Source organism: Capricornis sumatraensis, chromosome 4 (genome assembly GCF_032405125.1).
Source record: "Capricornis sumatraensis isolate serow.1 chromosome 4, serow.2, whole genome shotgun sequence".
Lineage (NCBI taxonomy): Eukaryota > Metazoa > Chordata > Mammalia > Artiodactyla > Bovidae > Capricornis > Capricornis sumatraensis.
The window spans coordinates 38,204,828-38,224,296 of NC_091072.1; the positions used below are offsets into that span (position 1 = coordinate 38,204,828).

A 19,469-nucleotide genomic window follows, 5' to 3' on the forward strand; every position below is an offset into this window, starting at 1 on the left:
GTCTCCTGCATTGCAGGCAGATGATTTACCAACTGAGATATGAGGGAAGCCTGGCCCGAGAACGGTAGGCAACTGTTTTAATAAGAAAGGGAACTTACATGTGAGGCTTGTCTTGGGCAGCTACAAGGTGGGTAGATCTCCACATCCATCTCCCAGAATCTTAAGCATTTTGAGAGGCCTTAATGGAGCCTCAGTCACACACACCATCCATATGGTCTCGACACCACACTGCTCTCAAAGCTGCCTCCTAGAAATGACCCTAGTGAGGGAACAGAGCAATATACATTTCAAAGACAGGGGAGGGGATGAGAGACCTCTAATTGCCTGGGTCCGGTTCTTGAGTTGACCAGTGGTTCCATCTTCTCTTGATGACCTCCTCCAACGCCCTCCCACATCTTCATCTAATTACCTCCCAGAGATCCCATTTCCAAACACCATCACACTGGGGCGACAAGGTTTTAATCTATGAAAACTGGGGGCAGGGGGGTCACAATTCAGTTCATAGCACCATATCCCTGGTTGACTGGTCTAGAGCCCACTAGACCACTTGTTAGTGAGCAAATCGTCCTATTGCTGAAGATCCTGGAACAGGGAGGTAGGGCCAGGTGCTCTCAGATCTTAGGGCACATGAGCAGGATTTGGGCTGGACATTTAAGTCCTACAGCTGCTGTCAGGGGCTGCGGGGCCCGGTTGGGGGGGTGTGGGGAGGGGTGGTCAGAGTTTGGTTCTGGGAGGGGCCACTTGGTGTCCCTTGTTACTTTTAAGTAACTGCGATAATAAACACAAACGAAAATGTGAAACTACAATATATTAAGAGAGTAATGACTTACACAACATGTGGGATGTCATTCCCACCCAAATGTCAAACGTATCACAGGACTCACAGGACACGCTCCCCGAAAGGATTTTTGACTTAAATCCTTTTCTATTTTTTGAGAAGGAAAGATCTCTGCATTCAGTATAAGTGGCCTCACGACCCTAGGTTTTTACCTGAAAGCACCGTAAACATCTGACTGGAGGGAAGGTGGGCGCGGCGCCAGTGGCCGGACACGGGACAAGGTCCCAACGCGATGGAGACTCAAAGACGCGGTACCCACCGCCCGCAAACGCCCAGGGGAGGGGAGGCGGGCGGCCACGCCCCAAAGCCACGCCCCCGGCGGCGCCATTTCCTGCCAACCCGGAACCAGATCTGCAGGACTGGCGGCCCGGTTCACCGAGTGAGTTTCAGTAGTTCGAGTCCAATCTCGCGCGCTGACGCGCTCAGCGCCGGGTCCTCCACATTCCCGGGTCCCCGCGGCTGTTACCGTCCCAGCCGCGGGGAGCCCCGCCTAATCTGGAGGCGCTCTGCCGCGGGGGCCGGACCCACACCTATTTCTGGTAAAACCGCTTCGCGCCTGGTCCTCGCCCCGACCTTCCAGCCTCGGTCCTCGGTCCCCGTCCCCGTCTTCCCTCCTCTCCCCGCGCCCGGTCAGGTCCCTCCCGGCGTGTCCCCCGGCCCTGGAGGGCGGAGTCGGGCCGTCACGCCTGCCCCGACCGCGGGTCCCGCAGACCCCTGTCCTCTCTGGAGTCCTCTGCAGCCTTGCGTCGTCCCTACTGCTGCCCAGGCGATCTTTTCGCAGTCACCTCCTCAGAGAGGCTCCCGAGACCCGGGGTGGGGGCGCCCGGCCACCCCCGTCCCGTGACACCCCGTGGTTTCAGATCTCATCCCATTGGCAGCGCATGTCAGGGTGTGTTGTCGTTCCCAGGGCCCCACTGGAAGGCGTGCTCGTCCTGTGAATGCGTGGGCAAGGGAATGAGGAGAAAGGGAGATCTAGGGAGAACCAGGGAGACAGCGTGAGAGAAGAAGGGGGCAGTTGAGTTTGAGGGAGTGGGCTTGGAAAGAAACAGTAAAGAGTGAAGGAGAGTGACCTGGGCAAAAAGCAGGGGGATGAACAAAAAGACACAAAAGGATGATGCACAGACAGAAAAGGACAGAGTGGGAGGAGGAAGTTATTATGAGCCACAGTAGCAGCCAGGGGCAAAAGAAAAGTAGATCCCAGATTCCTTCATTTTGTTCTTAAATTTCTAACTTAATTCCTTTTCACGTGTATTGTGTCAGATTCAGTTGATGATGTCTCAGTGGTTTTCCAATGTCTATCATATATTGAAAATATTCCTTAGTGCTAAGTAAGTTTATGCTATCTTAATGTGATCTTGCTAAAGATATTGGTAATTTTTTATATTCACTGTCAAACCCTAGATTAATCAGTTAGTCTAATATTCAGTATCTTTATCCCCTTAGATGAGCTTTTAACTTAGTGGGCTGTGAACGGAGGTTTCCAACCAAGTCTGGGCCCTTTTTCTGGATTCTGCAGACCCCTGTCCTCTCCTGAGTCCCCCTCCCCAGCCTCGCCTGGTCCTGGGGCCCTGGTGCTCCCCAGGGCATCTCTTCACAGTCTCCTCTTCAGAGAGGTCCCCCTAAACATCCTTTCCTTTTGTCTTGGAAAGTGATCGCGAGTGAGCTGGATTGTCCTCAGAATTAGTTGGAAGAGAGCGCTTCTGCTCGTGGTGAATAAGCTGCTGAGCTCTTTCCATTGCATGTTTTCCAATGCTGCTCCTTTCTTTCATGTTTTCCAGTGCTGCCGATTAGGTCTTCTTAATATGTTTTTTGATAGCCATAGTGTGATATTCTGGGAAAGAGAAGTTAAATCCTTTGAGACTACTGGGATTAAAGTCATGAAGGGAAGTGGCTCTTGCTCAGAATTAGGAGATGTGATTTTTAGGAGCAGGCAGGGTTGAGAAGGGCAGACCCTGTTACTGTCCCAGGCAGGCCGTGTCATTCCCGTGGAGACGGTGCTAGTTTCTCTCTGAGGGCCTCTCCTGCTGACCCCCAGCCTACTCCATCACTTGACTCCATCAAGTGGAAGTCATAGTCCGCTTGATAAGGGAGGGTCCAGGCTTTTGTTGTTCTCGTCGCACTGGGTCTGGGGGGCACGGGCTTCAGTAGTTGTGGCTCATGGGCTTAGTTGCTCCACCGCATGCAGAATCTTTCCAGTCGAGGGATCGAACCCATGTCCCCTGCATTGGCAGGCGGCTTCTTATCCACTGTGTCACCAGGGAAGTCCACGTCTAGACTTTTTTAAACTAAGCCCTGGGCAAAAGTATCTCTCCAATGAGAAGGGATTAGAGGGCACTTGCCTCCGTGAAGGTAGCTGGAAGAAAGAACAGGAGTGCTGTTGAGGGGTTAAGGAGCCAGGAATGGGAGGGAGACTGAGAAGCTCAAGAGCAGGAGGAAGGGAAATCTCTTCCATCCTCCTCTGAGGTGACCCTGTGCTTGGCAGATGCTAAGGAGACCGTGGGGTCTGTGACTAACAGGGAAGGCCAGTCCAGCTCACATACCCACTACTGCCACCAAATATGTGGGGCTTCTTGTAGGGTGGGAGGGTGTTCTGAAAAAATGGACAGAAAAATCCACCTGTTCATCTCCTGTTTACTGCTTCTGAATCCATGTGAATCCTTTTGAATCTTTAGACAACAGGAGACAATGAGTGAAGTGAAGTCGCTCTGTCGTGCCCGACTCTTTGCGACTCCATGGACGGTAGCCCACCAGGCTTCTCGGTCCATGGGATTTTCCAGGCAAGAGCACTGGAGAGGGTTGCCATTGCCTTCTGCAGGGGATCTTCCCAACCCAGGGATCGAACCCAGGTCTCCTGCGTTGCAGACAGACGCTTTACCCCCTGAGCGACCAGGGAAGCCCCAGGAGACTGTGCCACTCAGTAATTCCTTCCCCTGTGTGGTTGTGGCATTGGAAGGGGTGTGTTGAGTTGAAGCCCTGAGGGCATGTTCTCCACTCTGAGGAGTAATCACAGGACAGATCTTGCCTGAGAAATAAGCTTTTCATGTGTCTTTTTTAATTCCTTGATTTGACTGTCAAAACTTTTACTTAATTGATTTCTGTCAAATAATCTGTTTCTTCATTTTATTCTTTAATCTTTTATTTAATCTTTTGTATTTCTTTTAACTTTTACTAATATCTTAATTCCTAACAATTTGAAATGTCAATTTACTCTTGGTTCCTTTTAGTTTCTCTTGATTTATAAGGTTGAACAGCTGGCTCATTCATTTTCAAGCCCTTTGTTTCTGTTAAGTATATTTAAACATTTTTTTTTAAGATAACAACCGTGGCCCTGTTCTGTGGTATTGATCATGTTCATTCTCCATGGTGACAGTAACTGTAAATGTTAATTGGCAATGATTTGATTGTATTGTAACTCTATTGTTTAAACTGTCATTGTCTTTAGAATAGTTTGTTTCTACTACTGATTATTGTTCATTTTTTCACTTTAACTTTACTGTGGTAAACCTATGTGGCCTATTCGACATACTCTCTTTTGCATTTAAATTTTCTCTGGGGCTAATTATACAGTCAAATTTGATGGATGCAGTGGGTCAACTGAAGTCTGTCCTTTGGGATAAATGGAGATAAAAAGTCTACAGTTTGGATGTACACTCATGTTCATTTAAGTATGTGTATATGTGTCTTCCAGGGAATCTGGCATCCCGGGAAGAAGGCCAGACTCAGGGACTATGCCCTGTTCCCCAGCCCTCCAGGGCCCCACCTACTCTGAACAATAAGACTGGAGCCTTTCTCAGCCCAGACTGTCTTGCTACACATTCTGCCATCTGCTCCACCCTACAGCCTAGAGGTATGTACTTTGAGATCTTGCGTCCAAGCCTGGGGCTGTGAGTGGGCAGCCAGGTGGTCCCTTCTTGCCCTCCTCTATACTCATAGGATGTAGAGCAGGTGATCAGTTGCCTGGTTCTGGGCACATCTAGGAAATGCTGCAGAGCCTCCAGGTGGCAAGGACCTCCTCTGTAGTTTCCATCCTTCTCCTGTTGTATCTATTCCAGGGCCGCTAAAGACTTTAGGAGAATTTTCACTGAGCCTGGCCAGCCGTGGGCTTCCTTCCCAGGCCTTGCAAGCAGGATCAAACGGTTGCTGATCCCCAATATGACTTAGAACGTTTTCCAGAGGCTCAGGCAGGCCAGGGTGTCCTCATCTAGTATCTTCTGTTGAAATGGCCACTTCTGGCCTCCTGAGAGAAACTTGGGAAATTGATGGACACTCGTTTCTGGAAAGGGCCCTGGAATGACTTGAAACCATCAGTATATTTGTATATATTTGTAGAACCCTCTGTAGTCCGTTCAGGAAACTCGGTGTCCTGTGTGAACAGAGAAAGGTGAGTCAGTGTTTTTTAACAGCAATGATAAGTCATAATTGTTATAATAAGTACTGTCACAGTGATGAATGTCAGCAATGATAATGGCCCTATGATGGGAGCAATAGCTCTCCGTTCCCTCCTTCCACGTCTCCTGTCAACTAAGACTTTTGTCTCTACTGTATTGTTCTGTGTATTTTTTATATGTTTTAATCCTTCTTTATTGAATTAAATCATAACATTATTTTTGTCATATCATTTCCTTTGTTATCTTTACCATTAATGTGGATTTTATGAGTTGCAGACTTGTCTTTCGCAGTTTTCAATTTCTCTCTGATCCTTTTAATAGTTTTTACTTGACTTTTACTTAATTCTTTTATCTTTTGCTCATTTTAAAGCCTGTCATCAGCATAAATGAGTGAGTTTTTAGCACTGTCTGTTCTCTTTTCTCTGATCTCCCATTATGGTCTCTTCTCTTAAATTACTAATAAATCTTTATTTTACTTCAGAAATTTTGGAGCCCTGTCAAGTCACTTTTCCTTCTGATGTCTTATAATCTCTTATTTTCAGTCCTGTACTTAAGCTTTGAAGTTCTATTAATTAAGCTTTTTAATAGTTTGTAGTCTTATCACTAAAATTATTATATAATTTTTAAATGATGTTCTGCTCCAAGGCAAAGGAATCTGAATATTAATATTCAATCTCTTTTCCATGCCAGTCTCTCTTACACTTTCAGTTCAGTTCAGTTCAGTCGCTCAGTCATGTCCGACTCTTTGGAACCCCAAGAAATGCAGCGTGCCAGGCCTCCCTGTCCATCACCAACTCTCGGAGGCCACCCAAACCCATGTCCATCGAGTAGATGATGCCATCCAACCATCTCATCCTCTGTCATCCCCTTTTCCTCCTGCCCTCAATCTTTCCCAGCATCAGGGTCTTTTCCAATGAGTCAGCTCTTCGCAGTTGAGGTGACCAAAGTACTGGAGTTTCAGCTTCAACATCATTCCTTCCAGTGAACACCCAGGACTGATCTCCTTTAGGATGGACTGGTTGGATCTCCTTGCAGTCCAAGGGACTCTGAAGAGTCTTCGCCAACATCACAGTTCAAAAGCATCAATCTTCGGCACTCAACTTTATAGTCCAACTCTCACATCCATAGATGACTGCTGAAAAAAACCATAGCCTTGACTAGACGGAACTTTGTTGACAAAGAAATGTCTCTGCTTTTTAATATGCTATCTAGGTTGGTCATAACTTTCCTTCCAAGGAGTAAGCGTCTTTTAATTTCATGGCTGCAGTCACCATCTGCAGTGATATTGGAGCCCAGAAAAATAAAGTCAGCCACTGTTTCCACTGTTTCCCCATGTATTTCCCATGAAGTGATGGGACCACATGCCATGATCTTCGTTTTCTGAATGTTGAGCTTTAAGCCAACTTTTTCACTCTCCTCTTTCACTTTCATCAAGAGGCTTTTGAGTTCCTCTTCACTTTCTGCCATAAGGGTGGTGTCATCTGCATATCTGAGGTTATTGATATTTCTCCCGGCAATCTTGATTGCAGCTTGTGCTTCTTCCAGCCCAGCGTTTCTCATGATGCACCCTGCATATAAATTAAATAAGCAGGATGACAATATACAGCCTTGACATACTCCTTTTCCTATTTGCAACCAGTCTGTTGTTTCATGTCTAGTTCTAACTGTTGCTTCCTGACCTGCATATAGGTTTCTCAAGAGGCAGGTCAGGTGGTCTGGTATTCCCATTTCTTTCAGAATTTTCCCACAGTTTATTGTGATCCACACAGTCAAAGTCTTTGGTATAGTCAATAAAGCAGAAATAGATGTTTTCCTGAAACTCCCTTGCTTTTTCGATGATCCATTGGATGTTGGCAGTTTGATCTCTGGTTCCTCTGCTTTGTCTTAAACCAGCTTGAACATCTGGAATTTCACGGTTCATGTATTGCTGAAGCCTGGCTTGGAGAATTTTGAGCATTACTTTACTAGCGTGTGAGATGAGTGCAATTGTGCGGTAGTTTGAGCATTCTTTGGTATTTCCTTTCTTTGGGATTGGAATGAAAACTGACCTTTTCTAGTCTTGTGGCCACTGCTGAGTTTTCCAAATTTGCTGGCATATTGAGTGTAGCACTTTCACAGCATTATCTTTCAGGATTTGAAACAGCTCAACTGGAATTCCATCACCTCCACTAGCTTTGTTCATAGTTATGTTCCTAAGGCCCACTTGACTTCACATTCCAGGATGTCTGGCTCTAGGTGAGTGATCACACCATTGTGATTATTTGGGTCGTGAAGATCTTTTTTGTACAGTTCTTCTGTGTATTCCTGCCACCTCTTCTTAATATCTTCTGCTTCTGTTAGGTCCATACCATTTCTGTTTTTTATTGAGCCCATCTTTGCGTGAAATGTTCCCTTGGTATCTCAAATTTTCTTGAAGAGATCTCTAGTCTTTCCTATTCTATTGTTTTCCTCTGTTTCTTTGCATTGATCGCTGAGGAAGGCTTTCTTATCTATCCTTGCTATTCTTTGGAACTCTGCATTCAAATGGGTATATCTTTCCTTTTCTCCTTTGCTTTTCACTTCCTGTCTTTTCACAGCTATTTGTAAGGCCTCCTCAGGCAGCCATTTTGCTTTTTTGCATTTCTTTTTCTTGGGGATGGTCTTGATTACTGTCTCCTGTACAATGTCATGAAACTCCATCCATAGTTCATCAGGCACTCTGTCTATCAGACCTAGTCCTTTAAATCTATTTCTCACTTCCATTGTATAGTCATAAGGGATTTGATTTAGGTTATACCTGAATGGTCTAGTGGTTTTCCCTACTTTCTTCAATTTCAGTCTGAATTTGGCAATAAGGAGTTCATGATCTGAGCCATAGTCAGCTCCTGGTCTTCTTTTTGCTGACTGTATAGAGCTTCTCCATCTTTTGCTGCAAAGAATATAATCAACCTGATTTTGATGTTGACCATCTGGTGATGTCCATGTGTAGAGTCTTCTCTTGTATTGTTGGAAGAGGGTGTTTGCTATGACCAGTGTGTTCTCATGGCAGAATTCTATTAGCCTTTGCCCTGCTTCATTCTGTACTCCATGGCCAAATTTGCATGTTACTCCAGGTATTTCTTGACTTTCTGCTTTTGCATTCCAGTCCCCTATAATGAAAAGGACATCTTTTTTGGGTGTTAGTTCTAAAAGGTCTTGTAGGTCTTCATAGAACTGTTCAACTACAGGTTCTTCAGCGTTAATGGTCAGGGCATAGACTTGGATTACCATGATATTGAATGGTTTGCCTTGGAAACGAATAGAGATCATTCTGTCGTTTTTGAGATTGCATCCAAGTACTGCATTTCGGACTCTTTTTGATCATGATGGCTACTCCATTTCTTCTAAGGGATTGCTGCCCGCAGCAGTAGATATAATGGTCATCTGAGTTAAATTCACCCATTCCAGTCCATCTTAGTTTGCTGATTCCTAGAATGTCAACGTTCACTCTTGCCATCTCCTGTTGGACCACTTCCAATTTGCCTTGATTGATGGACCTGACATTCCAGGTTCCTATGCAATATTGCTCTTTACAGCATCAGACCTTGCTTCTATCACCAGTGCCATTCACAACTGGGTGTTGTTTTTGCTTTGGCTCTATCCCTTCATTCTTTCTGAAGTTATTTCTCCACTGATCTCCAGTAGCATATTGGGCACCTACTGACCTGGGGAGTTCCTCTTTTGGTATCCTATCATTTTGCCTTTTCATACTGTTCATGGGGTTCTCAAGGCAAGAATACTGAAGTGGTTTGCCATTCCCTTCTCCAGTGGACCACATTCTGTCAGACCTCTCCACCATGACCTGCCCATCTTGGGTGGCCCCATACGGCATGGCTTAGTTTCATTGAGTTAGACAAGGCTGTGGTCCGTGTGATCAGATTAGCTAGTTGTCTGTGACTGTAGTCTCAGTCTTTCTGTCCCCTGATCCCCTCTCTCAGTGCCTACCCTCTTACCTGGGTTTCTCTTACCTTGGACGCGGGGTCTCTCTTCACAGCTGCTCCAGCAAAGCACAGCTGCTGCTCCTTACCTTGGACGCGGGTATGCTTTATGCTTTAGTCTTTTTAATTATTATTGCTTTGGTAATTTTTAAAAGTCTTTTTCATTGACTTAGGTTCTCCTTAAGCCACATGAATACATGGTGATAGTTTGGAGAAAGATATCAGCTCCAGCGGGGCTACCTTTATTTATAGTTCTCACCTACTGGTGACCTTTGATGCCTTCTGTTTGGAAGTGTGGGCAAAGCACAGTGATAGCTAGATATGTTCCTTCCCATTCACAGGGCTGTTCTGTTCTGTGTGCAGAGAGCTTCCCTGGATATCTTTTATCTCCTTAGAAGAAAAACTCTAAAGGTAAAAAAATTATTTTGCATTTCAATTTAAATCTGCCTTGAGGTCAAAACCTAACCTAACCCCATGGACAATGCCCGAGTAGTCTTCCTAGGTCTCCCTTCTCTCTGTGACTCAGTAGGTGAACTATGCTGATGGAGTAGCTTCCGGATATTGTGAACCATCCTCAGTATTGACAGCCTTTCCCCAGTTATCAGATCCTTGCATTAATCTGGGGCTTTTCTGACAGATCTGACAGACAGTACTGTCTTCCTTGTTGGGTGACTCACAGAGGAACATAAGAGGAAACAGTACCCAGAATTCTATTTCTCACCCCCACCCCCAGACATTTAAATCACCCTCCGGATCCTTAGTCCCCTTAATTCGCCCCAGAAGATTCCAGTTCCTCTTCAGAGTGTGTGCCTACAACAGGCAGAGAGCAAGCCTGAGCGCCACCCTGGCACTGCTTGTCTCTGGGATGCTGACAACATTCTCCCTCCTGTGTATCACAGAGAAGATTCAGGTTTCCAGGTATGGACCAGTGTCAGGGGGAGGAGTGTCCTCATTCTTCTGAACAGCCAGTACCTCAGAGCTCAGGGTAGAGGCAGGTGTCTAAGGGGTGTAGAACATAGGACCCAGTCCACATGCAGTAAGGAGGAACACTGTGGTAGAGCTTAGGCCCCACCTGGAGCAGGGCATCTAGCCACTTCCTGGCCTTGTGTATAGGACGGCAGGAGCTCAGAGGTGAAACCACAGACTTGCCTCAGTTTCAGAGAATGAAGGAATGTCTGTTTTCTCCCTCTACAGAGTCTGTCAGCTTTGGAAGATGCTAGCTGAACAGTCTGCTCCATGGAGACATGTGCCTGACATCTTACAGTGTTATGTATGGATTCTGCTTGGAAAAGCGATCGAAGGTCTCTGCTGTAAACTGGGCGCGGCAGTTCTGACACAGAACCCTCACTGGGCTCCTTGGAGTGGGGAGGGGATAAATGTGATGGCTCAGTGCAGCTTTGATGTTTTCTAAAGGCCCTGAATCGCAGTCATTCCTCTTCCTGATTCTGGTTGAAGGCAGTTGGTTTTAGTCCTTTGGTCATCAGAGTGTTTGGTTGTTGCAGGGAGAGGCCCCAGTTGTCAGGCTTCTCTTCCAGAGATTCATGGGATTCAGGTTCTGGTCACTGAGTATGGAACTCTTTGTAATCTCAAGCATAAAGCCTTTTGAAATCATCCCAGCTCACCTATACACCCTGCGCCATTTTTATCCATCCCCTCCCTGCTGAATGTTTATCCCTCTGGGGTTCTGATTTTTCAGAGGCATTTTAAACCATGAAAGGACATAACTCACATTAAACTGTGGTCAGGGAACAGACTTTGGAGCCAGATACACATGAGCCTGAAAGAGAGTTAACCAGTTATATGCTGTGTAGTTTTGGGTGGTGAATGACTGTATCCCCAATAATTGGCTTTAGCTTTTCCGTGGGCTGAGGTAAATATTAGAATTTTTACCAGGAAGGACAGACTCCATTATTTTGGAAAGGAGTTTATAATCAGAAAATAATTGTTTACAGGACTGCAGCCACTTGTGGGCAAGGCACTGAGGGCAAGTTACCTTACAGTGGACATTTCTCTGTATTTATAATTCATATATAATGGTCAGAGGTGAACTTGCTTAATTGTATCATTCTTAGGGAGATTTAGACCATTGGGAGGACAGAGCGTAAACAAATATCTAGTGACTAGTGAGATGAGTGGCCTCAGGGAATGGTAGAGTTCTGTGTAGATCAGGGCAGAGGGGAAGGGAAAGGGTTAGCTCTGGTTGGATTTAGTGAAAGTCTCTGTTAGTTGAGGTTTAAACTATCCATGTCATCTGTTAAATTGATAACCTAAAATCGCCAGGTTACTCTGAGGACTAAGTGAATATGTAGATATCCAAGCACAGAGTCATATTTGATGCAAATGTATCTTTTGTTTTTTTTTCTTTTGTGGACCTCAGGTACAAATGGGTGAGTTAATCTTACTTTTATTTATGATCCATTATCATCATTTTTCCATAAAATATATTTAGTTATTATTGGTATTTTAGAGGTGAACTCCCTGGTGGATCAGTGGTAAAGAATCCGCCTGCCAGTGCAGGAGACATGGGTTCAATACCTAGGATGGGAAGATCCCCTGGAGAAGGAAATGGCAACCCACTCTAGCATTCTTGCCTGGGAAATCCCACAGACTGAAGCCTAGAGGGCTGCAGTTCATGGCATTGCAAGAGTTGGACATGACTTAGCAACTAAACAACAACAAAGGGGAGAATTTACACTTTGTAAACGCTTTCTCTGTGTGTCTCGCACACACATTTGTGTGCATATTTATATGTATGCATGTATACATATGTGTTTGTACATAATGAAATGCAGGCGTATGGCAGCTAATGAAGATTAATGCAGGGATTTCAAGAATTTCAGCTACCCCTTTACTAAGATAATCAGGTGGCCTTAACTAGATTTCCTCCTAAACTCCAACCATCCTTGACCTACAGGGTTGAAACAGTCCCTGATGGTGACACTGTGACTCTTGGACTCCTGCTTTCTGGTGCAGGGAATGTTAAGGACAAGGCTGGCAGGATAGGTGCCATGATTCCTCCAAATGGAATAAATTCTTAAATTAATTCCATCATCATGCAGATTTTCAGTGAACTGACTTCTAAGTTCATGCAGAACAGATCTAGAAGAGTTAAGGGAGAGCTGGAAGGGAGTGAGTGTTCAGAGGGCCACCGTGAATGCTGAAGAACCGTTGTGGGTGCATAAGTCAAGAATAGTATTTCCACAGTGTTCCCTACAAATGAAAACCAAACTCTACATGTGGCATGAGTCAGGGGTCACTGTGGTTTGCAGTCAGGGAGAGAATTGAATAACTCTGGGTATCACAGAGTTATTGAAGTTACTTATTGATATGAAGCTCAATACTTTCAGCTTTGATGTTCTTGTCCATAAATGTCCATAAGTTATCTGTATTTCTTCCATTGGTGTTAATGACTATAGTTACAGTCTTCTTACTTTTGACCCTGGGAGAGGAGTAGCATCCTCTGTGTGTTTCTCATAGAGTGTGCACTGCATGTTTGTTGGTTAGACTGGGAATCCACAACCAGGTGAAGATTTGGGGTTTCATGAGATGTTGGACTGGAACGTGTGCACAGGACTGGAGTCTTTCAACTTTTCTCTCCATCCTCAGCTTTTCCTGCTTAATGTGTGGACTGTCTGTGAGTGAAAACCCAGAGAAAGACTGTTGGCAACTGAGTTATTGACAATGCAGCCATTGGTGAGTAGGGAATGCCTTTTTCTGCTGAAACTGTATACCCTGCTCCTGAGAGGAGATGGGCAGGTTTCTCTTATTGGATGGATGTTCTAAGTGCAATCAAAAAGTATTCATGGGTCTGAGCACCAGTGAAATGTAATAACTAGTATCCTTCTTAACATCACACTGATTTATTTCAGCCTCCATGCAGCTTGTGTATTTATAGAAGGGTTGAGAGAAGTATTCTTTCTCTAATCTGTCCCTGGTCTCATCAGGGAATAATTCACTTGTTAATCATGTTATTGGCTATAATGGCCTAAGGTTGTGGTGACCAGAGATGAGAGGAGCAAAAGATTACCATCCAGTGGAGAGGCTGAGGTCTCATCACCTGAGTTCAGTGAGTCCGGTTTTCCCCCGTCCTGGGTGGGATCTCTGAAAGGAGGACGAGAGACGTTGAGGACAGAGAAGGCATGAGGAATCATTCTTTTTTTTTTTTCTTCTAATTTTAAAGTTTTGATAGAATATAGCTGCTCTTTTAGGAACTTCTTAAAAAGAAAATTAACCCTTTTTTCATACTTGGTAACTGAAATTAATATATAGGGGGTATTACTTCCTTTATTGTGGCTGCATGTTCAGGAGGAGGATAGTAGAGTAAAAATTTAAGATCCTGTGGATAGTTTTGAAGAGCTAGATAGCCCAAACACAATCAAGAGGCTTCTGTTATCCTTTAGCAGAGAGGCAAGCTGAAGACAGGAGAGAGTGATGAGTGGTGTTTGAGGTCCCAGAGAAAATTGAGAACAGGCATGGTCAGGCTAGGACTGTCCTTCAGGAGAGCTCTGTCAGAGGCCCTGGCTTACGCTGCTGAACCATCTGACCTCATACCTTATTGTGAACATCCAACTCTTACTGAGTTGGGTGAGACCACGTTTACTGGTACCAAGTTCTATATGAAACTTGTTCATTTCTGAAGAATGATGGAGATGGTTTCAGGGTTCTTGGACCCTTTCCTGAGTAATAGACTGAGGTGTGTATTTAATGCATGTTTACTTAGATAGGAAGAACTTCACCCAGTAGTTCATTGGATCTTTCAACACTCAGCACATTAGTAAACCATTTAATAGGTGAGGAGTCTGAAGTTCTTTTAGGGGAATGATACAACCATAGTTATGGTTTAAAGGTGGCAAATCATGGTTAATGTTTGCCTTGTGATAAGTCTGTAAGTTATTTGAAATTAATCAAGAAGAGAGTTTTATGAATTTTCAAGTGAAAGTTTTAATTACATGTCTGAACTCATAATTACCAGTTTGGGGGAGATTTTTCAGGTTTTATCATATCACACTTCATGTGATACTTCTTTATGACAAAGTTGTATTAATTCAGACCGTGTCTATCTCTGTGACATATCTGAAGAGCAAATACCAGCTCAGCACGAACTAATGGGAACTCCAAGCGTGGTTTGGTCCTTCTGTACACCCAGCGTCTCCACCCCCTTACTCAGCGCTGCCATATCGACCCTCCTGCCCTGGACATTAATAGAGATTGTTCTGTCAGAACCATAATATCCATGTTGTAGGAATCAGTGACGTTTGAAGATGTAGCTGTAGACTTCACCCAGGAAGAGTGGGCCCTGCTGGACACATCCCAGAGAAAGCTGTTCAGAGATGTGATGCTGGAAACTATCAGTCATCTGGTCTTCGTGGGTGAGTCTGTCAACATTTGTGTGTGTATGCAGCTGAGTAGATAAGTAGGTAGGTTGGTAGGTGGGTAGGTAGGTATTTATTGATTCAGTCAATAAGTATCTAGAACAGCTTCTCCATACGCACCCCGTCTCTGTCCTGATTTTTTTGTAGGCCTTATAACTACATTCAAGTTGTTTCTTTATGTGATACTTAACATCTAGTTTGTCACCCCATTAAATGTAATCTTGACCACAGTTTAATCTCTTTCTTCCTATTCAGTCTCTAATATTCAGAACAGACCTGGGAACTTAATATTTTTGATGTATCAATAAATTGAGTAAATATTTTCTAATTATTCTGCTTTAGTCACTGTGCTGAGGATTGACAGCAGACTAGAGAAAATAGTAAAACCTTGATTATACTTGTGGAACTTGTTGGCATCTGTTTGAAAATAATATTCAACCCATTATGGGGACATTTAATTTTTCCATTTTTGAAAAGACTATGGATTGTGTGTGTCCTGTCTTCAAACATGGACATCAGCATCTAGAGGTCTTCACTATTTTGGACACACAATCTGTATTTCAGGGTTTTCTCTGTTCAGGGTGTTGTTGCCTGAGTCGAACTTCAGTGGTCAGCCTCCTTATTTCTCAGTAGCCTGTCCTGGACTCGATGATAATGTGCTTTTCGTAGCACAAAACTCAAAATCCACCTTTTTTCCATGAACAGGGTATCAGCATTGCAAATTGGATGTGATTTTCCAGTTGGAGCAAGGTGAAGAGCTGTGGATTGAAGGAAGAGGATTTTTCCAAAGCCGCAGTCCAGGTATGCATCAGGGGCCTGTGCTAGTCAGTGAGTACATACTTAGAAAACGTCAACTGAAGATTTTGTTAACTGAGTGATATTTTCTAAGATATAGGTGCAAAATTCTTTAAATGTTGTTATTCCTTACATATTTCAGGCTCACTCATGTGTCCTTCTACTATTATCTTTTTTTGGCTTTAGGGAAAAGGACATTCATATACTTATTAAACTTTCACATAATAACTCTTGTTCTCATCCTCCCTTCTGAAGGTTTTCCCTCTTTACCAACTCAGCATCTCATCTCCATTTTAATTTTTGCATATTTCAGTCCTGAAAATCTTTACTAATTGTCAATGCCCTATAATGTGTTTCTGTTTCTTGGAGTGTTCCCCATCGACATGCCAGTTTTTGAAACATAGAAGTTGGAGTTTTTCAACATTTTCATTTCACTAATGCCATTCTAATTTTTTTTCCCAATTATTTTAGGCAGGGAAAGTGCCTTTAAAGAAGAATTGTTAGCCACACAGCATATCAGCAAGAAGGACACATCTACAATCATCCCAATGGTCAGTTTCCTGAGTGTTTACCCTGGTCATCAACATTAAAAACCTGGCAGTGGGTATTAATACTTTGGATTAAGGTATTTCTGACCAAAAGGTTTTAAATGGTTTGAATTTAGTGAAGAAATTAACCTGACCTCAAAACCATAACCTCAGATCTTTAAAAAAAACAAAAGGGGGGTGGGCAAATGCATAAATATTGTTCATATGTCTAGTTTTTGAAACATATTGCAGTCTTCAAAATTAACCTATAAGCTCAAACTAAAGTTGGGGTACTATTTAGAGAAAGTCTTTATAACACATAAAAAGCAAATCATTGGGTGTATGCAGGTAATATTGGAAAGATTATAAATGGAAGCTCTCACTGAATGATTTGTTTTGGATTCGTATGTAGAGCAAGAAGTGTATGAATGTATGCAGACAAACCGCTAACAACCTTTTATCTCCTTTCTAAAAGCAGACGTTTCACACTCCAGAGGATCCCTGTGAATGTCATGATTTGGAAGAAGATTTCACACTGAGTCAACATTTGTTAACTCACACAGAAAAGACACCCAATATCAGCAAACAGTATCAAAAATCCCATAGTGACCAGTCATACCTTAATCCACATAAGCAGATGCACTCCAGAGGTAAATCTTGTGAGTGCCATCTGTGTGGTAAAGCCTTCAGCAATTGCTCTAGCCTTAGAAGACATGAGATGACCCATACTGGAGAGAAACCTTATGAATGCCATATCTGTGGGAATGCCTTTATTCAAAGCTCTGACCTTAGAAAACACAATCTGACTCACACTGGAGAGAAGCCGTATGAATGTCATCTCTGTGGAAAAGCCTTTAGTCAGTCCTCCAACCTCAGACAGCATGAAAGAACGCACACTGGAGAGCAACCGTATGAATGTCAGCTCTGTGGAAAAACCTTCAGTAAATGTTCTGCTCTTAGACGTCACGAGAGAACTCACACTGGAGAGAAACCGTATGAATGTCATCTCTGTGGAAAAGCCTTCAGTCAGTGTTCTGCCCTTAGGCGACATGAGGGGACCCACAATGGAGAGAAAATTATGAATGTTTTCAGTAAGTATTCGGACCTTAGATGACATGGTATTATAAATGTAATAAACATGGACAAGACTTCAACCATAGCTTTAATATTTGAACACATCAGAGTCACATCAAAGAAAGCTTTAAGCACTGTAAAACACTAATCAGTGGGGAGGACCCTTCAGTTACTCCATTTGACATACGCACATTTATATGAAAGAGAATCCACATGTGTGACATTCACATAGCAAAACCTTCAGTCTGTTGTGTGGTCATAGATGTCATGAGAGAATTTGCACTGTAAATATAAGGAATGTGGACGTCTTTAACAGCAGCTCTAAGCTAAACATACTGGAGGATTTGCATAGGGGAGAATCCAAGTCTGCAATCAATATGAAAATGCTTTCATTCATAATTCATGGTAAACAGCATGAACAGACTCCCATCTGGGAAAGCCTCTAGGTCTAATCACTGTGAACAAACATTAAGCCAAGCACAGCCGATGCACACGAGAAAACTCAGTGAAGGAATAATCACTATGACAGGAAGTAAGAGGGTGAAGGCTCTTGAGAAATACCAAATAATTCATCCTAAAGAAGTGATTCACTGAAAAATCATGACAAATCCTTTATTCATAAGAACTACACCTGAGGTACCTATGTGGATTCAGACTGTACAAAACACTCTGTCATGAAAGAAGGAAAGCCTTCAGTGACCTCATTTCATAATCAATATTTAGGTTCTCACGTTGAAGAAACAGTGATCCTAAAGTCAAGTGGAGAAAACTTTATCTAGAATTTGGAAAACTAAGGGGGGGCCGGTGAAAAACCCTTTAAAAAGCTTTTAATGTACAATTTAGCAAATAATTCAGAATTTTGAGTGAACTATTTATGGAGAAAAGTCTGACATATAAATACAAGATAGTAAAGTGATCTGGGAACACTGAATGCCAAATTTTATAAGAAACTACACTTTTTTCAATAGATTATTATTTGTAAATATTTAAATAATAAAGTCTGTTGCTGAAAAATCTAGTATGTTGATGAAGTTCTAGTTTTCTTCACGCAGCTTTAAACACACAGATCTGGCTCTGTACTGGGTGACATGGGTAAGATTCAGCCTAACTCTGAGTCTTCCCTGTTTCTCTAACAGCTCCTTCCACACAGCTCAGCTCCACTCATTCCAGCTTCCCACCACCATCAGCTGTCTCCATCCACACCCTGGTGACAATATTCACCCCGCTGGCTGCTTTCTCAGGCGTGTGACCCTGGCCGACCTTGTGCACAGTGTCATAGATGCCGAGTGTAAACCGCTGGGTAGTCAGTCCCCAGCCTGTCTCTGCCCTGGGGCAGCTACGTGGGGCCAGAGACAGGCAGCTTTGCTGTTCCAGGCCAAGAACACGCCTTAGTAGGATTTTTCTGTGAAGCCTCTGAGTTGGACTAATTGGGGGCAGAGTTCATTGTATGACCCCATCCCACATTTTATTCAGGTGAGTCCTAGTTACGCACCTACTCGCCCTCCAGTCACTGCTGTGCCTCCCCATCCCCCCCACACACAGCAGCCCTGGAAAGAAGACCCAAGCAATATATTGTAATACCCCTACCTCTCAGATACCACAGAAGCCCTTCTTATCATTAACTTATTGTTCTTTTCCCCAAGCAAAATGAGGTCAAAGGAGGTCTCCCCTGCTTTGCTCCCAGGGCTTGGAAATGTATTGCCTTTCAACAGACTTCCACACTGAAGTGGAAGTGCTCGCGAGAATATTAAGCAGATGGGTGCTCTTCCCAAACTAACAAAATCACCAAATCATAACCTGAAGCCAATTAAATAACCGTATCCCAGGGTGAAACTGACAATTTTTTTGAAAAGTGGTTGTACTGTTCAGCTAGGGTGGTAACAGGTCATGTGTGAGGACGATGAGCAAAATTCAACATCTTGGTGTTGTGGCTGGAGAGGGATCGGCTGTAATCAGGGAAGTCCCTATTAATATTTATTAATATTTTATATAATAAACACAGATGAAAGCCCATAGTACTTTTAGCTCCAGAACATCTATTTGACTCCATTTTATAATCTCTGTGTTGGGAATTCCCTTGTGGTTCAGGGATTGGGACTCTGCTCTCATTGCAGAGGGCCTAGGTTCAATCCCTGGTTGGAGAACTAAAATCCCATATCCCAAGGGCACAGCCAAAAAAAAAAAAAAACTCTTAATTGAAACTTGTGATTTGATGAAGCATCATTTGCCTGGTTTCCTTTACTTCTTTGAGCAACATTGAGACAGTTATTTAAAGCCTTTTTCTAGTAACTCCAAAGTCTGTCCTTCCTCAGGGACAGTATTAATTTCCTTTTTCTCCTAAGGATGGGTTGTATTTTCTTGTCATTTTGCATGAAATACTGGATATTTTGAATATTATAATGTGTCTAGAAATGAGACTCCTGCCTTCCTGAGATTTGTTGACATTTTATGTGGTTTGTGCTTATTTGTTTAGTGATTTTCTGAACTTTGTGTAAAAGGTTTTGTTATATATGATATGC

The 19,469-nt window shown here is 43.4% G+C and overlaps 1 protein-coding gene across 2 annotated transcripts; it reads left to right on the forward strand.

Moving 5' to 3' along the window:
* The first annotated feature begins 1,217 nt into the window (after positions 1 to 1,217).
* On the forward strand, positions 1,218 to 17,889 carry LOC138078043 (zinc finger protein 705A-like). 2 transcript variants are annotated; one of them, XM_068970511.1, is made up of 9 exons: positions 1,218 to 1,377; positions 4,527 to 4,685; positions 9,524 to 9,593; positions 10,377 to 10,483; positions 12,789 to 12,875; positions 14,425 to 14,551; positions 15,260 to 15,355; positions 15,821 to 15,900; positions 16,355 to 17,889. In XM_068970511.1, the coding sequence occupies exons 5-9, from the start codon at positions 12,864 to 12,866 to the stop codon at positions 16,988 to 16,990; spliced, it is 951 nt and encodes a 316-aa protein (XP_068826612.1). In that variant the 5' UTR covers positions 1,218 to 1,377; positions 4,527 to 4,685; positions 9,524 to 9,593; positions 10,377 to 10,483; positions 12,789 to 12,863; the 3' UTR covers positions 16,991 to 17,889. The 2 variants fall into 2 exon arrangements, with proteins under 2 accessions (XP_068826612.1, XP_068826611.1); XM_068970510.1 differs by lacking the exon at positions 12,789 to 12,875.
* The last annotated feature ends 1,580 nt before the right edge of the window (positions 17,890 to 19,469 follow it).

Excerpts from the sequence above, each read along its gene's own strand:
- LOC138078043 (XM_068970510.1), top strand. The coding sequence starts at position 10,427 with ATGTGCCTGACATCTTACAGTGTTATGTATGGATTCTGCTTGGAAAAG. Across the intron at positions 14,552-15,259 it reads CAGTCATCTGGTCTTCGTGG|GGTATCAGCATTGCAAATTG; the intron begins GTGAGTCTGTCA and ends TTCCATGAACAG. Across the intron at positions 15,356-15,820 it reads TTTCCAAAGCCGCAGTCCAG|GCAGGGAAAGTGCCTTTAAA; the intron begins GTATGCATCAGG and ends CAATTATTTTAG.